A 17,064-nucleotide genomic window follows, 5' to 3' on the forward strand; every position below is an offset into this window, starting at 1 on the left:
GCAGAAACTATTTGCAAACAAATTAATGCGAGTTGTAACTCTCAATGAGGATGGAAACTAGTGAAAAAGCAGCAAGTTTCAGACAAAGCTTTGTACTCATTTCTGCTCACTGAAAACCAAAGGGGAAAGAAAATTACTTTTGGAACATAGGGCAAGCTCTTGTTTATCATCTTTTCCAGTAAAACTGAAAATCAGCCTGCATTTCATTAATTGTGTAAGCTATACATCATAGAGCATAATCGTTCCTGTAGGATGCTAAAGAGATAACAACTATTCCATAACTTCTTACAGACCATATTATCTAATCGGAGAGAAAGCCAGTTATGTTAAAGAACATGAAAGGTGTCTAATGATTTCCCATTGACTTTCAATGAATTCACTGCAAACCAGATACTGGTCAAATCTGAAGATATGTGCACGCATAAAGGGGTACTAGTATCTCTAACGGTGTAGTTTCCACACCACTTCCACCAGTATAAAAGCAAATAGGAAAATTTAATTCCAAGGGTGTAGATGGACACCTCACTGGTTAAGGTACTCAGTGGTCTGGCAGAGAACCGGAGTGTGGTTCCTAGCAACCACTTCCAACAGATCACAACTGCCTATCAATCCTCCAGGCATAATCATGTCTCCGGCCTCTCCTCCATTCAAATGCATATACTCAAACACAAGTGATTAGAAATAAAAGAAATCTATCTTGAAAAACTATTTTTATAAAGTAAAATTTAAAATTACTTATGTTTCATTGGACTTTATCAATTATCGTAAGTCTACTGGAAATATCAATTAGAAATAAACTTGAGCTTGAAGCTTATTTATATTCAAGAAATAAACTTGAGTTTGAGTTTGAAGTGTAACACAGGCTGGCATCAAACTCCCAACCTTTCTTTACCAGCTTTCTATGTGTTACAGTTACAGTTGTGCGTTACAACTAGCTTCGTACTGATTTATAAATCTTCCATAGTTTATTCAGATATTCTTATGTGGTGCTTTTAAGCTATCAGCAATGTCTTAATAAATAATTTTGATTGACAAATATGTCATAAGTAATACCATAACCCATGCTTTGTACATGGCTCCTTTCAGAATATATCTCATTAAATTCACCCAAGAACTCCATGTGGTAGATATTACTGTTATTGTAGAGAACTAGGAGTTTTGTTATATAATTAAAAATTACAGCTTTAAACAATGATAGTTCTGGGATCAGAATTTTAGATTTCCTGATCCAAAAGACGTTAAAGTCTTTGCTCTTTTGACCTAAGCTTTAGGAGCTCTGACTGAGAGACACACTCCACGAATACTAGACATATATATCCTGGCTTGGCTGTGACATGGTGCCATCCAGCACGTGTTCATCAGACTCACCTGAAATTCTTCACCAACTGACAAACACAAATGCCTCAGGGCAGGAAATACCACCTTACTTGATGCACAGCCTGCCCCTCACCAGCCCACCAGAACCACAGCCAACACACACGTACTCCAAAAGGGGAAGGGATGTCAATCAAGGAGAAGCCCATTAGTGCCCCAGGACAGCCATTCCTGCCAAGAAGAACTGTAACGTGAAAGCGACTTTGTAGCAAAAGCAAACGCAAAGGCCAGTTGTCTATTCAAAACAATCTCTTGCTTCAATATAGACCAGACACACTGGACAGGCCAGAGATAGAAAACAGAAGTTGCAAGAGCTGCTGATGGGAAGATCCTGGGGACTTGGGCCTCAAGAGTGGACAACTAGGAGTGGGATCCGGGAGCACAGGGAAGTACATGCCATGAAAGCTTACACACCTAGAGTGCAGCTATAGGATACAAGTGAAAGCCTCAGCCACTGCAGGGAGAGTCTTAGCTGTGTTCTCAGAGAAGATACACCACGGATGATCAACAGTCATCCCACCCCCCGCTTTAACACACTCTCCATCTAAGTACATAATGAGGCACTTTTTAAAAACCACAGAGAACATTCCTTATACTGCTTCATTTGATCCCCACTGTACGTGAATGGGAATTATTTTCACTTCCTGACCAATTAAAGTACTGAGTTCATGAGAGCTAAGGGGCTCAAGTACTTAAAATAAAGCAGTATTTGCAACTCTAAAACTCTTTTTTTTTTCTTGATCCAATATTTGTTCCCAATATTGTATAATACTACATAACAACATGAAACCAAAAGAAAAATCCAGCTGATTTTTGGATGGGTTCTTTTATAAGATTCTGTTTGACTCACTCCACAATCTTTTAAGATGCCTGAAAGCTAAAGTGGACCAAATTAAATATAATCATGTAAACCCAAAGTCCCGACTCATCTTATTTTAATTTGCATGATGACTAGTACACAAGGACCACACTGCTGAGCCCTGTCCCTATCCCAGATGAAAATCTTCAAACTTACTGTAGGTACCCCCACTCTATGTCATTATCTAATGCTTGCATATCGCTAACAAAGTTCTGCATTTCATACTCTCAGCTGTCTACTTGCGTATTCTGCTGATCCATTAGTAAACTCTGTAAAGTTTCCATGAAGTGAAAACTACATTTCCTTAAAATGTACTTTGGCTCTACAGACCCAGTCTGGGCACCAAGACCTCTTCAGGTCATGAACCGAATGTAACTACAGGAAAATCAACATTAACCACCACCACCCCCATCCGTTTCTTGCTTTCTTTGTCTATAAAATGCCTTCACTTTTGAAAAGATGATGTTGAATATTATTAGTCTCCCGCCAGCTTCACTGTATGTGACAGCTCAAATTTACAGGCCTGAGTGACAAAGACTGTTCTCTGCTGAAAATTACCTTTGCCCTCTTTCCCTATCTGATAGTACAAGCTCAGTTCTTTTTGAGTTTTCTTGGGCATTCCAGAACTGACAGCATTGGATAGCGTTCAGACACAGCAGTAGCCTGTGCATCATGAAAGAAGTCTCCTGAGAAACCTATGATCACCCTGATGTCCACACACATCTGTCGCAAACAGAGAAGAGCCTTCTCCAGATTTCTATAGAAGCCTGTATCTGCAACTGTTAAGAATGTTGCTTTTAAGAGAAGAGAGGGAAAAAAACAAAAACAAACAAACAAAAAAACATGATTCTAACTTGCCAGATTATTGTCAGCAAAGTTCTTTCTTGCCTCAAAACCTTATTTAGAACCTCTGGCCTCACTGAGCAGCATTAGGACCAAATCTACTGCATCAATCCAACTCTGTATACCTTTCAGATTTGATAGCTGAATCTAGAGTTATGTTACAAAGTAGATGTTTTGTATGTGGATGGTGACAGATGTTTTGATGGCGATCATCTCAAGCTTCAACTCGAGCTTCACCAGGCTCGACCTTTTCAAATTTCAAAGAGGAACTCAAACTCACACCATTAGGTTAAAGATGTCTTGATTGAACCAACAGGAGGGAAGGAAGCAGAACATAAATGTATTGGTTAACCTCTTACAGACACAAAAGATACCTAGCCTCAGCCCCCTCTCGCCCAGGAATTTAGCCAGCTTTCCCAAACAGCTTTAAAAACATTGACCTCACCTGTGATCATATTTAACTGAGATTCCTAAAAGCCTATTACCCAAAGTGTGGTCCCAGAGCCTACAGCACCAAACAAATGAAGGGTCCCAGGTCCTCTCTGGCAGAATCTGCACTGTAAAAACCCACAGGGACTCCCACATGGACTGACCGTTGGGAAGTGCTAGTCTAGAAACATAGAGATAGATGGAAAGATATGCACAACAACTGTCCAACTCAGTGTCTCCATGGGAAAGGCATATAGAGATCCATCTATATAAGAAACTGAAGTTTTTTTTGTTTGTTTTTTTTTTTTTTTTTTTGCTGATTTAATGAGGATTTTTTTAACTGACTTGACTATCTGAGGATAATGTCTCCTGCCTGTTATTCAAAGCACTGAGTAGTCTGAGACAGGAGGATTTTTAATTGGATGCCTGACTGTAGTCTAGATCTCCAAAACAACAACTACAGGCAATTGCCCCGATAAATACAGAGAAGCAAGCTGCAAAAGAGAACCAGGTCTAAAACTGAATTACCTACCACAGGCATTTTCAACACACAAGCATTTTTCAACCACAAGCGCATTTAAAAGGAGTCACCAAAAGTTGGTTCATAGAAGAAGCTAGCATTATTTTTCAAAGATAATACAGACATTGTAAAATGGTGAAATTTCAATTTCAACATAAAACAAGATCCATAAAGACTGTTGCTTTAAAGAGAAAAAAAAATCTCAAGCATAGAAAAAAAATTTTAGCACATGGTGTCAAATCTCAAACTCATGTATTTCCATTAAACACACACACATATACATCCCTAAAAGAAAGGGTTAAACTGTATGTAAAACCTTATTTCGTTAATATAAATTCAGCGATAATACAGTGCCATTGTTTTTCTTCCAACAGAGGAACATGAACACCTTCCTATTTTAAATGCAGTTTACAAAATAAATTCAGGTACAACAGTTTTTCACATCAGCTATAAATAATCGCCTCCCCCCGAAGGGCCTGTTTTCTGCAAATAAAAGACGTCTTTTTTCCTGATTAAACTTCTTCATCATCTGAGAACTTTTCTTCTGCAAATTTGTAGTTGAAGAATTTGCCAGTAGAAGCCTGCTTTGTCAATGCAAGCCCTCTTCAGAGGCTTTGGGGAAGCAATCCTATAGGTGATTATCAAGGGTAAGAAGGAGCAACCAGCGCCAAAAGAAACAAATGCGAAAAGGTATTTGGGCCCAGGTATTTTGCCTTCAGATATCTTTTGCAATCCAAAGCAGCAGGCTCGGTATTTATGTGTGGAAGCCTGAAGACAGGAAGACACATAGCCAAAAAGCAGTTTACAGAACAATGAGAAACGTCTCAAAGGAGCCAGTACAGGCTCCTGAAGCCAGGGGCACTACCTGTAGAAACCCTTCTCCCCGACCACTCTCAAATGACAGTGACCTCCCCAGACTGAGACAAGTAGCCAAGGCTGTGAGAGGAAACTCCAGGGCCACCACCTCAGGCACCCCCTGCAGAGAGTACAATTTGCAAAGGCTGTCACTGCAACAGGCACTGCCATCAGCAGGCCCTTGTTCCGCCAGTGCAGCCTTCCCGTAAAGCCTTTAACTATTGACTGTGTATTTAACTCGGGAGCTGCCACTGACAGCAGAAAAAGCGGAGTAGGCATGCTTTCATTGTGGAACAAATTGGAAATTAACAAAAGCAAGATGCTGACTGTACTCAGAGTCTCTTCACGTCTTTGCCTCTCTCCAGCACTACATTTATAATCGTCCTAACAACATGCTTTACTGCAATGTCCTTTACAGAGACATATATCATGATAGAGTAAAAACAAATGCAGGGCTGTGGTTTGTATCCCTTCAGCTTCTTTATGAAATACTTAGGAGCAAATACAAAAAGAAAGCCTTTCTGAAGACACAGCTGTAAGTCTCCCTTGCCTTATTCATCATTAAAGACAAAAAAATGTAAGAAATAAACTTGCATACTGCATTTACAATTAATACCTAAAGAATTTCAAGTATGCAGGGCTGTGTGGACTGCCATTCTTCCCACTGGATTTTTAAACAATGTTGAAACAAGGCTATTTCAAATACTACAGTCCCATCATTTAACACTGTTCAAAATGCCAAGAGTCATATTGCGCCCCAGTGGCCACTCTTCAGCAAATAACATATCCTTTGAAGTTAAAATACTCATAAATGACATCAAGAGAATTCCTACCTTGAGCAGTTAAACTTATCTTCTTCTTAAGAAATCAACCAGAAATTACATCTGGAATCACAATTAGGAGAGAAATACATTTATCAACACAACTTCGGAAATTTGGACTTTCAAACTTCCATCATTTCTTTATCCAAAGACCTTGTTGTGTGTGTGTGTGTGTGTGTGAACTGTGCATGCTATGGCATACATTTAAAAGTCACAAGACTCTCTCTTTCTCACACATGTGTCAGTTCTTGCCTCCCTACCTTGTTTGAAACAGGGCTCTTGTGGCTATTCTACGCTCTGGCCTTCAAGCTTCTAAGCATTTTTCTGTTTCTGCCTCCAGTCACCTCAGAGGAGTGGTCCTCTAAAGGATTACAGACATGTTATGCATCTGGTTTTTAGGTGGTTCTGGAAGATCCAAATTTAGGTCCTCAGGCTTAGGTGTCAAGTGCTTTTATGCTCTTCCCACCTCAAAGAAATACTTTTAATGTATCCCAACTACATAAAGCAAGACTGAACACTATGCTAATTTTTTTCTCAACTAGCCCCAACCTAGAATTATGTGAGAAGAGAGAATCTCTGTTGAGAAAATTCCTCCATCACACTGGCCCGTAAATAAGTCTGTGGGAGGCATTTTTTTTACTTAAAAATTGATGTAAAAGGGTCCAGCCCATTGTAGGTGCTTCCTATACCACCAACAGGCTGGTGATCCTGGAAAGCAGGTTAAGCAAGCCAGTAAGCAGCACTCTTCCACAGCTTCTGCCTAAGTGCCTGTCTGCAGGTTCCTGCCCTGACTTCCTTCAAAGATGGACTGTGGTGTGCAAGTATAAGTCAAACAAACCCTTTCATCTCCAAGTTGCTTTTGGTCAGATTGTTTTATCATAGCAAGAGAACTAGAACTCAGATGAGCACCTATATTGATCCCATTTATTAAACTTGATGCTTCTAAAGAACAACTGCAAATATACTGTAATAATTTCTACAGAAAGGGAGGGTAGTCATCATTTTAACTGATCACATCACCTAGCACGGAGGCACTAGTGTGTAGGTAGGACTGTGTTTCATTTGACAAACCGTGAATTTAGCCTTGACTGTGACAACAGCTGATTTTATGCCTCATACCCCATCCACACCACAAAGTGGCCTAGCAGATGAATCAAGAAACAAAAGCTGGCGGAAAATTATAAGCAGATAGCATTTCCTCTGCCAAGCACTGAAAGGCTCTGTCCTCAAGCAAAGTGGCACCTTTTCAACCATCAAAGAAGCAAACGTGCATATGATGAGAAGTAAAGCCACAATGAAACGAAAGCTAAAGCCAAACCAAGAACTTTCTGTTCTCATCTCTGCCCCACACTAATTCTCTGGACATCTCATTTTTCAGGTAACAATTTCTGGCAAGTAAATGAACTACATGTGTAAAATATCCTTAAATAAAGCAAGTTTCTCTAAAAACATGACAGCAACTTAACTGTTGAATTTCACAGATAATCTCAATGTTCCTGTCTTATTCACACTACATCTGTATAGCCAGGTTTCCATTTCCCATTTCTTTGTAAATTATGTGTATGTATATATACATATGTATGTATATATGTGTATATTTATATCATAGTGGTAAACATTAAAAAGTAATTCTAAATTATTTTAAAAAAAAAGCTAAAATAATTATTTTTCCTTCTAAGGCAAGGTTTCTCTGTTTAGCCCTGGCTGTTCTGGAACTTGCTCCATAGACCAGGCTAGCCTCAAACTCAGAGATCTGCCTGCCTCTGCCTCCCAAGTACTGGGATTAAAAGTGTGTACAACGTGGCAGGCATGGTGGTGCACACCTTTGATCCCAGAACTCTGGAAGCAGAGACAAGCAGATCTCTGTGAGTTCAAGGCCTGCCTGGTATACAAAGAGAGTCCAGGACAGCCAGGGCTTGTTATACACAGAAACCCTGCCTCGAAAAAAGAAAATAAATAAAAAACAACAATAAAGTATGCAACGTCATCACGCAGCATGTATTTGAGCTTTTTATCTAGAAACTTCTGAGTGTATGCCACAGAAACACAAAAGTGATTAGAAAGCTAGACAGGAGGAAGAGTGAGCAACATGAATGCTACAGCATGCTTCCTTACTTATGTGATTAGCCTAGGAAAGACATCCCAAAGTCTCTATGGCAAAAGTTCTTTGGCCCAATGACCAGATGAGGCAAAGCTAGCAAATATGAAGACTTTCATAGAACCCCCTGTGCTTCACCACCAACATAGAGGATGTTAAAAATCTTGCTGGGCACAGTGGTCAGTACTGTCAACAAACAGACCTGACGTAGAAAGATAACAAGTTCCAGGCCATTCTGGGCCTTAATTAATTAATTAATTAATTAAGAAGTAACTAAAATTGATTAATTAATAATTTGATACTAGTAAAAACTTGAAAAATACTAAGATGGCATTAAATGTTTAGAAAGAAGTAAATTTGAGTTAAATTCTATCTAATAAAAGACACCCTAGCATCATTTTAGTAGTAGATGCCTCAAATTCAAAGAACTTTACCTGCTCAAGTGGCAGTATGCTTGCCAGGAGGAGCAGCTGTTGTAGATGCTTTGTATACGTACCTCAAATAAAAGCAGCTGCAGTCTAGACATATTCGTCACTAGTGACTCACTGGATGTCACAGTCTATGCCTAAAAGCACATGCAAATCAAATCTTCAAAGGAGCCATCCAGCACTGAAGCTTAATACACCTATATTGACCACATATACTACGTCTTTTATACAGTTACGCAATCCTGATGGTGTTGTCTCTATCTTATTTGCTTGTTTGTTTTGCTTGTATTGTTGTTATAGCTAAACTCCTGAGCAAGCACAGCTACTCACTGAGAGGTCTTTACACTCAATTACCCATATGTCTTTTTCTTCAAGACTTCAATACTTGTCATTTTTTTGAGAGTTCATAAAAGATGTCAAGTTACTTATTAAAGTTATTTACCTTCCAAAAAAAACCCAGAAAGCTTTAAACATTAATGATAATTCATGTAAAAACAATAAGGTTATAGAGATATAGGCTTTGTCAGCCATGGATTTTTTTTTTTTCAGAATGCATTAAGGCTAAACAGTGTCCTCTCCTACTATTATGAAGACACCTGTTTTAGAAATAATGCCCTCTTGGCCTATGAAAAAAACAGCTGGATCTTGAACAAGTGCTTTTAGTGCACCAACCAGCAACAGCCATTAGGAAAACTAGTGTGCCCCTAACTCACTCAGGAATCCAAGGGTTGGGTCTGTTTCAGAATTACAGCAACAGAGAATTCAGTGTTGCCACAGAGGCACATAACGTCTGAAAAACTAATCGCAGAAAAGACAACAGCTCTTGGAATCAACAATGTAAATTAATAACTGTGTCTGTGTCAGTGTTTATATGTGCACATTTATGTGTGTGTGTGAAAAAACCTAAGAGACAGATGGTTGGCAAGCAATCCCCTTCGGCATTTGTATGTCCTCTGAGTCCTCATATTGGGGTCATCTGTTATGATAAACGCCATGTGACGGGCTCGATGAAGGTGAAGCAAAGCAATCTACACTGGCTTTCCCTAGTTGTAATTTCAATCTGCCTAGAAGAAATGTACTTGTTCATAAGAACAAAATTAGCCATTTCCAAATAGATTTGATGGAACAACCAAAGCTTAGCAAGAAAATAAAATGTATATAAAATAGTTCATAAACTATAAATACTTTCCAATTGCATTTTATCAGGGTATTATAATTATACTAGGATGGGAAATAAAAGTTAAACAGTACTCTTGTGTTTGATTTCTGGTGGTAATGACCTGATGAGAAAAACTTATTCCTTTGTTCATTGTTTTTGTCATATGCATGTATTCCTTTATTTTAAGTTAAAATACAAAATGATAGTCTTGGTGACAGCATTTTCAGCACATGTACCTGTACCATTTTGCTTTGTTTTGAGATAGCTTCTTACTATGTAACGCTGGCTAATCTGGATCTCACATGTAGTACATGGCTGGCCTGGAAATCAAGGAAACCTTCCTGCCTCTGCCTCTGTGGACACAAAGATAATTTCCAAGGTCAAACACACTAGAATTTAAAATATAATCATCTCAGATTCAGCTAGGGCAAACCTACTGAAATCACTCTTTAGAGAGAAGTTAACTGTGCAACGAATCATCTCCCAGAGGATTCTTGCATACCATTCCTAAAGACCACACTAACAATAGCCTTCAAACTCCAACAGAAGGAACACCTGAATACTAGCAGATGCAAAGGCAGGCTTCTGAAAAAAATCTTTAACCTGCCTCTCTAGCATTATGAAGATGCCTATTAGAAAGATAATACACTCCTAGCCTACAATAAACAGCTGCTCTGTGGTCACACGTGTCTTGAACAAGAACTTTTAATGCACTGAGCAGTAACAGATCTTTGCTTCATTTTTAATATTCTCGATCAAAATCATTATGAATACAATCTTCACTGGTGTTTTACATTTACAGTCATATGAAAAATTAAACAAGGACTGTGCTAGAGATCTGGTTAGATGATGGCCAGATGTAGTCACACAGGAGGCCGAGATGGGAAGATCAAAAGTTGAAGGCTAGCATGGGCTACAACAAAGTAAGACCCTGAGGTCTCATAAGAGGGTAGGAGCAGAAGGAGGAGAAGAAAGGAGAGGTTGTTTCTCAAAATTCTCAATAAAAATAACCAAGAGACCCATAAATAATGGTAAGGACCATTCTGGGCTTAAGAACAGCAAATTGTGGGGCTGCAACAATGACTCAGTGAATAAGCACTTGCCACACACACACGAAGCTTGGAGCTCTTATCTCCTGAACGCAGTAAAAGACGAGTAGGTGTGGCAATGCTTGTAATACAGCTAGAGAAGTAAAGACAGTGAATCCCCAAGGCCAGCTAGCTAATTGTAGTGGGATTCAGTTATCCCCAGGTTCAATGAGAGACCCTGCCTCAAAAATATAGTCTAGAGAAAGAACAGGGAAGATACCTGACATTGCTTCAGGCCTTCTCAGGTATGCCTAGCACACATATAAAACACACACACACACACCACACACACACACACACAACAGAATGCAAAACAAGCATTAGGGACAAAATTCTACAAAATAGTGACAAATACATGTTCCAATATCAAAATCTCAAACTATCAAGTTTTTTTTTTCAAAACAATGAATTATTTTACTCAAGTGAATATTAAAAAGCTACAATATTTACTCACTCTCCTGTCTGTATGTTATAAAAGGGTATGTCACCCACTAAATAATACGTGTACAATCAAATCAGACTCCAACTTACAATTTACCTTTGCATTGAGCTGTCTCCACTCAGTCTGACCTGAGAGAAGTCTGGGGCAGTATTTTTTTCCTATATTTCTTTGGTGAAATTAAATTTTTTTTAATTTTTTAAATTTATTATTTATTACAATTTATTCATTTCGTATCCTGGCTGTGGCCCCATCCCTTGTCTCCTCCCAGTCCATCCCTCTCTACCTCTTCTCCTCCTCTGCCCCTACCCCAATCCACTGATAGGAATGGTTCTCCTCCCCTTCCATCTGACCCTAGCCTATCAGGTCTTATCAGGACTGCCTGCATTGTCTTCCTCTGTGGCCTGGCAAGGCTGCTCCCCACAGGGGGAGACATGAACTCAGAGGCTGGCTCTCTGTGGCAGTATTTTAAAGGGGACTGTGAAATGATGCAAGGTTAGCCTCAACAAGTACGCAAGAGAGCAAAGAGTTTGGGGTCACAAAAGGTGTTTCTTTGTATTTTACACTCTCGTAAACATCAAATTTCTCCAGAAAATGAGGAGGCTCCTTCAAGGTGTCATGCAAGGGAACTTAAAATTTTGCAAGCATTTCATATTCATACCACAACACGAGATTAAGCATAGTCATTACATTACACAAAAGGTGAGAGGAGAGAGCATAAAGCTGAAAGCTCGTATGCTTTCTCATCAGATACAATGAATTCTGTTCTTGCACTGCTCATTTCAACACATCATAGACATAGTCTTAAGTTTAGCACCAAAACACTTGAAAGACATTAAGCTTTTTCCATAAAGAATTGATTTTTTTTTTTTTTTGGCTTTAAGAAAGCTTCATTTACCACTGAACTTCCAACTAGCTATATAAGACATAAAAACTAATTACATATATACATATACATTAGTTGATACAGTAAACTGATCATTGTATTTAAAAGAAATGGTAGCTTTGAGAAGTACCTCATTAATAATCTTCCCACTCTAGCAATAATAAAGCCTGATTCCTAAGGCTACAATGCAAGGTTCTAATTAGGTTAAGTAAGTTATGCAGAAAAGTCATCTCTCTACTCATGTGAGGCTCACTCTACTTCCAGTGGCCTCTGTTCCAGAACTGCATTTCACAGAGGTTCCTTGGAGTCATCACAATGCACAGATGTAATTTAAGCAGGGTTATAAACGTGAATCCTTGCAATCTGAAATGGAGTAGTGGAAACAAAACATATTATCATCATTCTACAGTTTCCACTTGGCTCCCCCTGTTCGCTTTCCTCTTCACACACCAGTGAGTTACAGTACTTACACAGAGAGTGTACTTGCAAAGCCACAGTTTACAGTGAGCCTTGGCAATGAATCACTTTCACATGCTGTGCACATGACAAATAAGTTTGGTGCTGCATAAAATATGCACCTTATGGCTTCTATGAAACACAGAAATGAAGTTTGCTATCCTTAAGATTTCACATTTATAGCCCTATGTGGTTTCATATGAAGGTTAGGGAGAAATCAACAGAAAATACTTTTTAAAGTGCAGCGAACCATAATTCAGACTTTAGGCCTCTGATGTTCTATAAATGCATGTCTAAATATGATATTGGACCTGCTATCAATGATATGGGGAAATAACCACATTTAACTCACTTATCCAGACAGAAAATAGAAGACATGGATTGTAGCAGGGAAAGGAACTTAGAGCAAATTCCAGCCATCAAGGATGAGTCATTTATCATCACTGGCACAACTACCCTACCAGACTCACAAAGTCCAAACACTTCAGGGTAAGCAGCAGCCCTTCGGAATGATGCCCATGCACACTGACTTAAGTTTTAGTCTCCATTTTTACAGAGGATGGTCTCTTTTTGTATACCCTCTTCTAAGGAACAGCAGTTAGGACTAGTATTCAAGAGGAATGCTTGGTTTGTCCGTGTTCAATAATGTGACAGTATTTGGATGCTTCTTTTCTTCCTAAGCTCCATGTTCTTGGTTTCAGTGCTTCTTCTTCCAGAGCACCCCAAATGAGCCAGCCACTGCCCTGACTCATCCCTGAACTCATTTCAGTGGAAACTGATTAATTTGAAGGAACAAAGCTTTCTCCACCGGTACTCTTAAAATAGCAGGTGCATCATCACAGAAATCCGGAGGAAGAGAAGCAAGCAGTGCAGCCTACCTCACTCTTAGACCGTTTCCTAGAGCAACTGAAGTTGCCACTGAAGTCAGTTTGCTGTTCAAAAGTTGAGTAAAAGTTTGCCTGAAAGAGACTATCAGCCAGGCAACTCCAGGCACAACACAAAGCACATCAGGGGTGTGTGAGATGGTTTTGCAAGTATTATCAGAGGATTTCATAGCAGACATGAGGGTCTAGACCAAGGTCCCCTGATTTAAGACATACAACCGTGAACATATTAGCATATTCTCTTATGCATCTAGAGAATATGGCCGACTAGCAAAAAGAGGACACCCTTGCCTCCTTCACTGTTGCTAACCACGTTGCTCAAGTTCACTCGGTGTCTCACCCCAACCCTGGGGATCCATTCACTCCCCTAAGCCCAGAGAGGCTGCTGAAAGGCTGTCAAAGTAAATCTGTGTTCACTTTTTGGATGGTTTATTTTCAATGGAGCATGAAACACCCAGGACGGTTAATAAGTTTAGCCAGGCATGCTGTTCTCCCTAATATATTTTAATTATGCATCTGTTTTAATTGTAATCAGATTAAGTCACCAGAAAGGCACAAATTGGAATTTTTCCCTAATGGCTATTGGAGCTTTTCATCAGTTTCTAAACACTAACAACATTTTAAAAATAGGTAGAGTCACTAGCACAAGGGTGATATTTTCCAGAATTCAATGCAGTTTCTTTGACAACACAATCCGGATCTCATTAGCCACCCAAACTAACCCAAATGCAGAAGACAACTTCAGTCTTCAGGGTCGTCCTCTTCCCCAATTAGCACCAGCGAATCACTAATGTCTAATGCAAAATTGCCAAACAGAACTGAAAGCCCATGTTTTTCTGGAGGACTGCCCCCATGACGGGTGAGCGAGGCTGAGGGAGCGGGAGACAACCAGCAGCCTGCTGTTAGCTCAAAGTTTACTACCGTACACGTCAAAGAGAAAGTTGACGCAGAGTACGCGCGCTCTTTACACTGTTTTGGCAACTGTCATATGTCCGTTTAACTTCGGGAAATCATTGTCCCATCAATAATAGGAAACAACAGGGGTAAGATCTACTAAAGGGTGGGGAGTTGCTTCCTTCCAGCCCACACGTAAAATCGCTTAATACGCTTTTTTTTTTTTTTACACCAAGGTATACCTAGGATTGTTTTCAGTTTTTGTTTAATGTAGGTTCATTAAACAGTTTCCCCAAATTGCCTGGATTTCCGCTAAGAAACTTAAGCGTCTGCCAACCGGCAAGAAGCAAGCAATAACCTGCTGCAAAGTAGGAGCGGAAACTCGCTTGGCCCGCCCAGCGCGCCGGCGTCCGGACTCTTTGCTCTAGGTGTTACAGTTTCCGCGTCGCCTAGACCTTCAGGTGCAGCTACCTGTCCTGCTAAGACGCACTTCAGCCTGACAGCGGGCAGTTCCAGAGCTCCCGAGGCGCCTTCGCCTCACACCATCAACAACCCCCCGCGCCGCAGCCATCGCCCGTGCCTCTCACCCCCTTACCTGTCATCGTAGCAGAAATCCGCACTCAGGGTGTTGAGATACAAGGCGAGCCCCAGAGCGCTGCTCACCAACTCTGCAATCATCTCTCCACCGCCTTCCCTCCGGCTTGGCTCCCAGCGCGAGCGCAGCAACGGCAACAAAAAACAGAAGCATCAATCCCCACCTTCCGCCGCCTTCTCCTCCTGGCTGCACTTTTCCCTGGCTTTCCCCGCCCGCCTCCTCGCCCTCCCTCCGCTGCTCCTTCCGATCCCCGTCTCGTCTCCGCCGTCTCCTCCGCGCGCCTGGGCTCCGCTGCTCCTGCGTGTTCCCGGGGCTGCGGGCTCACACCGCGCTCCCCATGCCCGACACCCCGAGAGGCCAGCGGCGATCCGGCTTCACGCCCCCCGGCGGAGAACCGGGGCTAGTCCTTTCCCGCGGCTCGCGGTCCCCACCCTAACCCATGGCACTTTGGGACGCCCTAGGTTAAAAGGACTGAGGAGGCAGGAGAGTACGAGATGAGGGGCGCAGCGGCCGGACCGAGCCGGGATCTGGGACTAGCCGGAGGAAAGGAGAAGGAGACGGAGAGAAAGGGGCGGGTGGGAGGGACGAGGCGAACCGCCTCCCCTCGCCGCCTCCCGGGCGCACGACTCCCGGCTCGTTCGCACCAACTCGGCCGCCACCGCGGCTACGGCACATTCACTCTTTATTGGTTCCCTCCCGGGCCCCTCTCCAGTGAAGTGAGAAGCGGCGACTGGGGACTCCAAAAGCTCCCGCGTGGGGTTCTCGTCGCGGCCCCACGCGCCTGCGTGGCCAGCCCTCCATCCTAAGCTGGCCCGGCCCCTTTCTCCACCCAGATCCTCCCCGCAGGCTCCTCCTTGTCTACCCCTGCTGGCTGGAGGCTCCGCCCACCCTCCCAGCTGCTCCAGCCTCCCCCTCCAGTCCGACTCCCTCCTTCCCCTTCTTTCACCTTTATTTTCACTCTGGAAAGCTCCCCCCCTCCCCCAGGATAAGAATGACTTTTGGAAGACTGCCCAAAACGATAGCTAGAGTGCGTCCTGGGCGGGGGTTGATGGAAGAGAAAGGCGACAGTAGGAGCCGGTGGCTTGTTCAGTGGTGCCTGGAGGCGCCTTGCACCCTCCAGATCTCAAGCCAAAGCATCCGGTGCCAAGGGCTATCAGGCAAAGGTCTAGTCAGATGGAGAGACTTCTGGAGACACAGAGAGATAGGACAGGTTTGGCGAGCGCTGGCAGCCTGCGCTGCCGCTAAGGATCTATCTCCCGCGTGCACGATGCGTGATCTGAATTGGGATGGGAGGGCCTGTTGAAGAGCTGGGAGAGCGTTTAGAGAGAGTTCTACTCCGAGGCCACGCCGCCACCGTGGACATTGATATCAGTGGAAAGACATGTGTTCCTCAGAAAGATTATGAAAAGGGATCAGAAAATGAAAGCGGAGAGGCCAGAAGGTAAGGAACACACATGCGCTCCTCAGAGATTGCGTGGGGCGGGGTGTGTTTCGTGGTTCAGGACTGTCAGGCTAACTGGGAACATAGAAGAGAGCACGCTAGTGCAACCCCCTACAGCACCATCCTTAAACCCAGCAGAGCGGAAAGCTAATGCCCTTTCCTTTCCGCCCGGATGCAAGACTGGATGGAAGGCATCCAACATGATGAAATACGGTGTAGAAGAATGGTCTGGGCAGAAGCAGCTCCGGGTACTGAAGTTGCAAGACGAAAGAGGTCCGAGGGCTGTCTGCCACACCCGCTTCCTGCCTGGTCCGGTTTCTGACTGGGTTGGTGGGTCACTTGGAACACGATGAACACTGCTGCAGCGCCCCCTGCTGTGGAGAAGCTACAGGGCATGGAAAACAAGTCCTTCAGGGATGACTTGTCCCCACTGGAAGAGCAGTACCTATCCAGCAAGCTCTACAAAGAGAAGGAAGATGGATTCCCTGGGTATGTGGCAGCGACCTGAAAAGTTTGAGTGCCTTAGAACAACGATGCCTGACTTTGCGGAAATCTTTTAGACACTGACAAATATGTGTTCTACTCCCAACCGGCAAATTTCGATTTGATCAAAATATTATATGCATGTAGGAAAATCTTAAATAATATATCAAAGATGGTGGTTCCTCTCTTGCATGTTCCCCTATATGCTGTATTTTTAAAAAGTTTTTAAAGATCGTATCAATTGGTCCATCCGGTTGCTCTCTGCCTCTCTCCTGGGCTTGTGTAATGATAATGGATTCCACTGGAGGGGGACTACATCCTTGAGTTAGATACCTCGGTTTGAGTATCAACTCAGCTACTTGTTATTTGCGTAAGCTTCAGCCAGTCACTTTCTTCACACCTCATTTTTCTTTGGTTAGATGAGTTACCATGTAAACCATCTAGAAGGGGACTGGAAAGTGCAGTAAGTTTGCTGTTACGGTTTCCAACACCCTCTTTTTAACTTCTTAACT

The 17,064-nt window shown here is 42.2% G+C and overlaps 1 protein-coding gene across 1 annotated transcript in view; it reads right to left on the reverse strand.

Moving 5' to 3' along the window:
- Nucleotides 1–15,443, reverse strand: part of Tmtc2 (transmembrane O-mannosyltransferase targeting cadherins 2) — a 420,888-nt gene extending 405,445 nt beyond the window's left edge. The window contains exon 1 of the mRNA XM_060377973.1: nt 14,629–15,443. Coding sequence (XP_060233956.1) covers nt 14,629–14,711 — 83 coding nt within the window. The 5' untranslated portion in view covers nt 14,712–15,443. The remainder of the gene's footprint in view (nt 1–14,628) is intronic.
- Between the last annotated feature and the right edge of the window lie 1,621 nt (nt 15,444–17,064).

Source organism: Meriones unguiculatus, chromosome 2, assembly GCF_030254825.1.
Source record: "Meriones unguiculatus strain TT.TT164.6M chromosome 2, Bangor_MerUng_6.1, whole genome shotgun sequence".
Classification (NCBI taxonomy): domain Eukaryota; kingdom Metazoa; phylum Chordata; class Mammalia; order Rodentia; family Muridae; genus Meriones; species Meriones unguiculatus.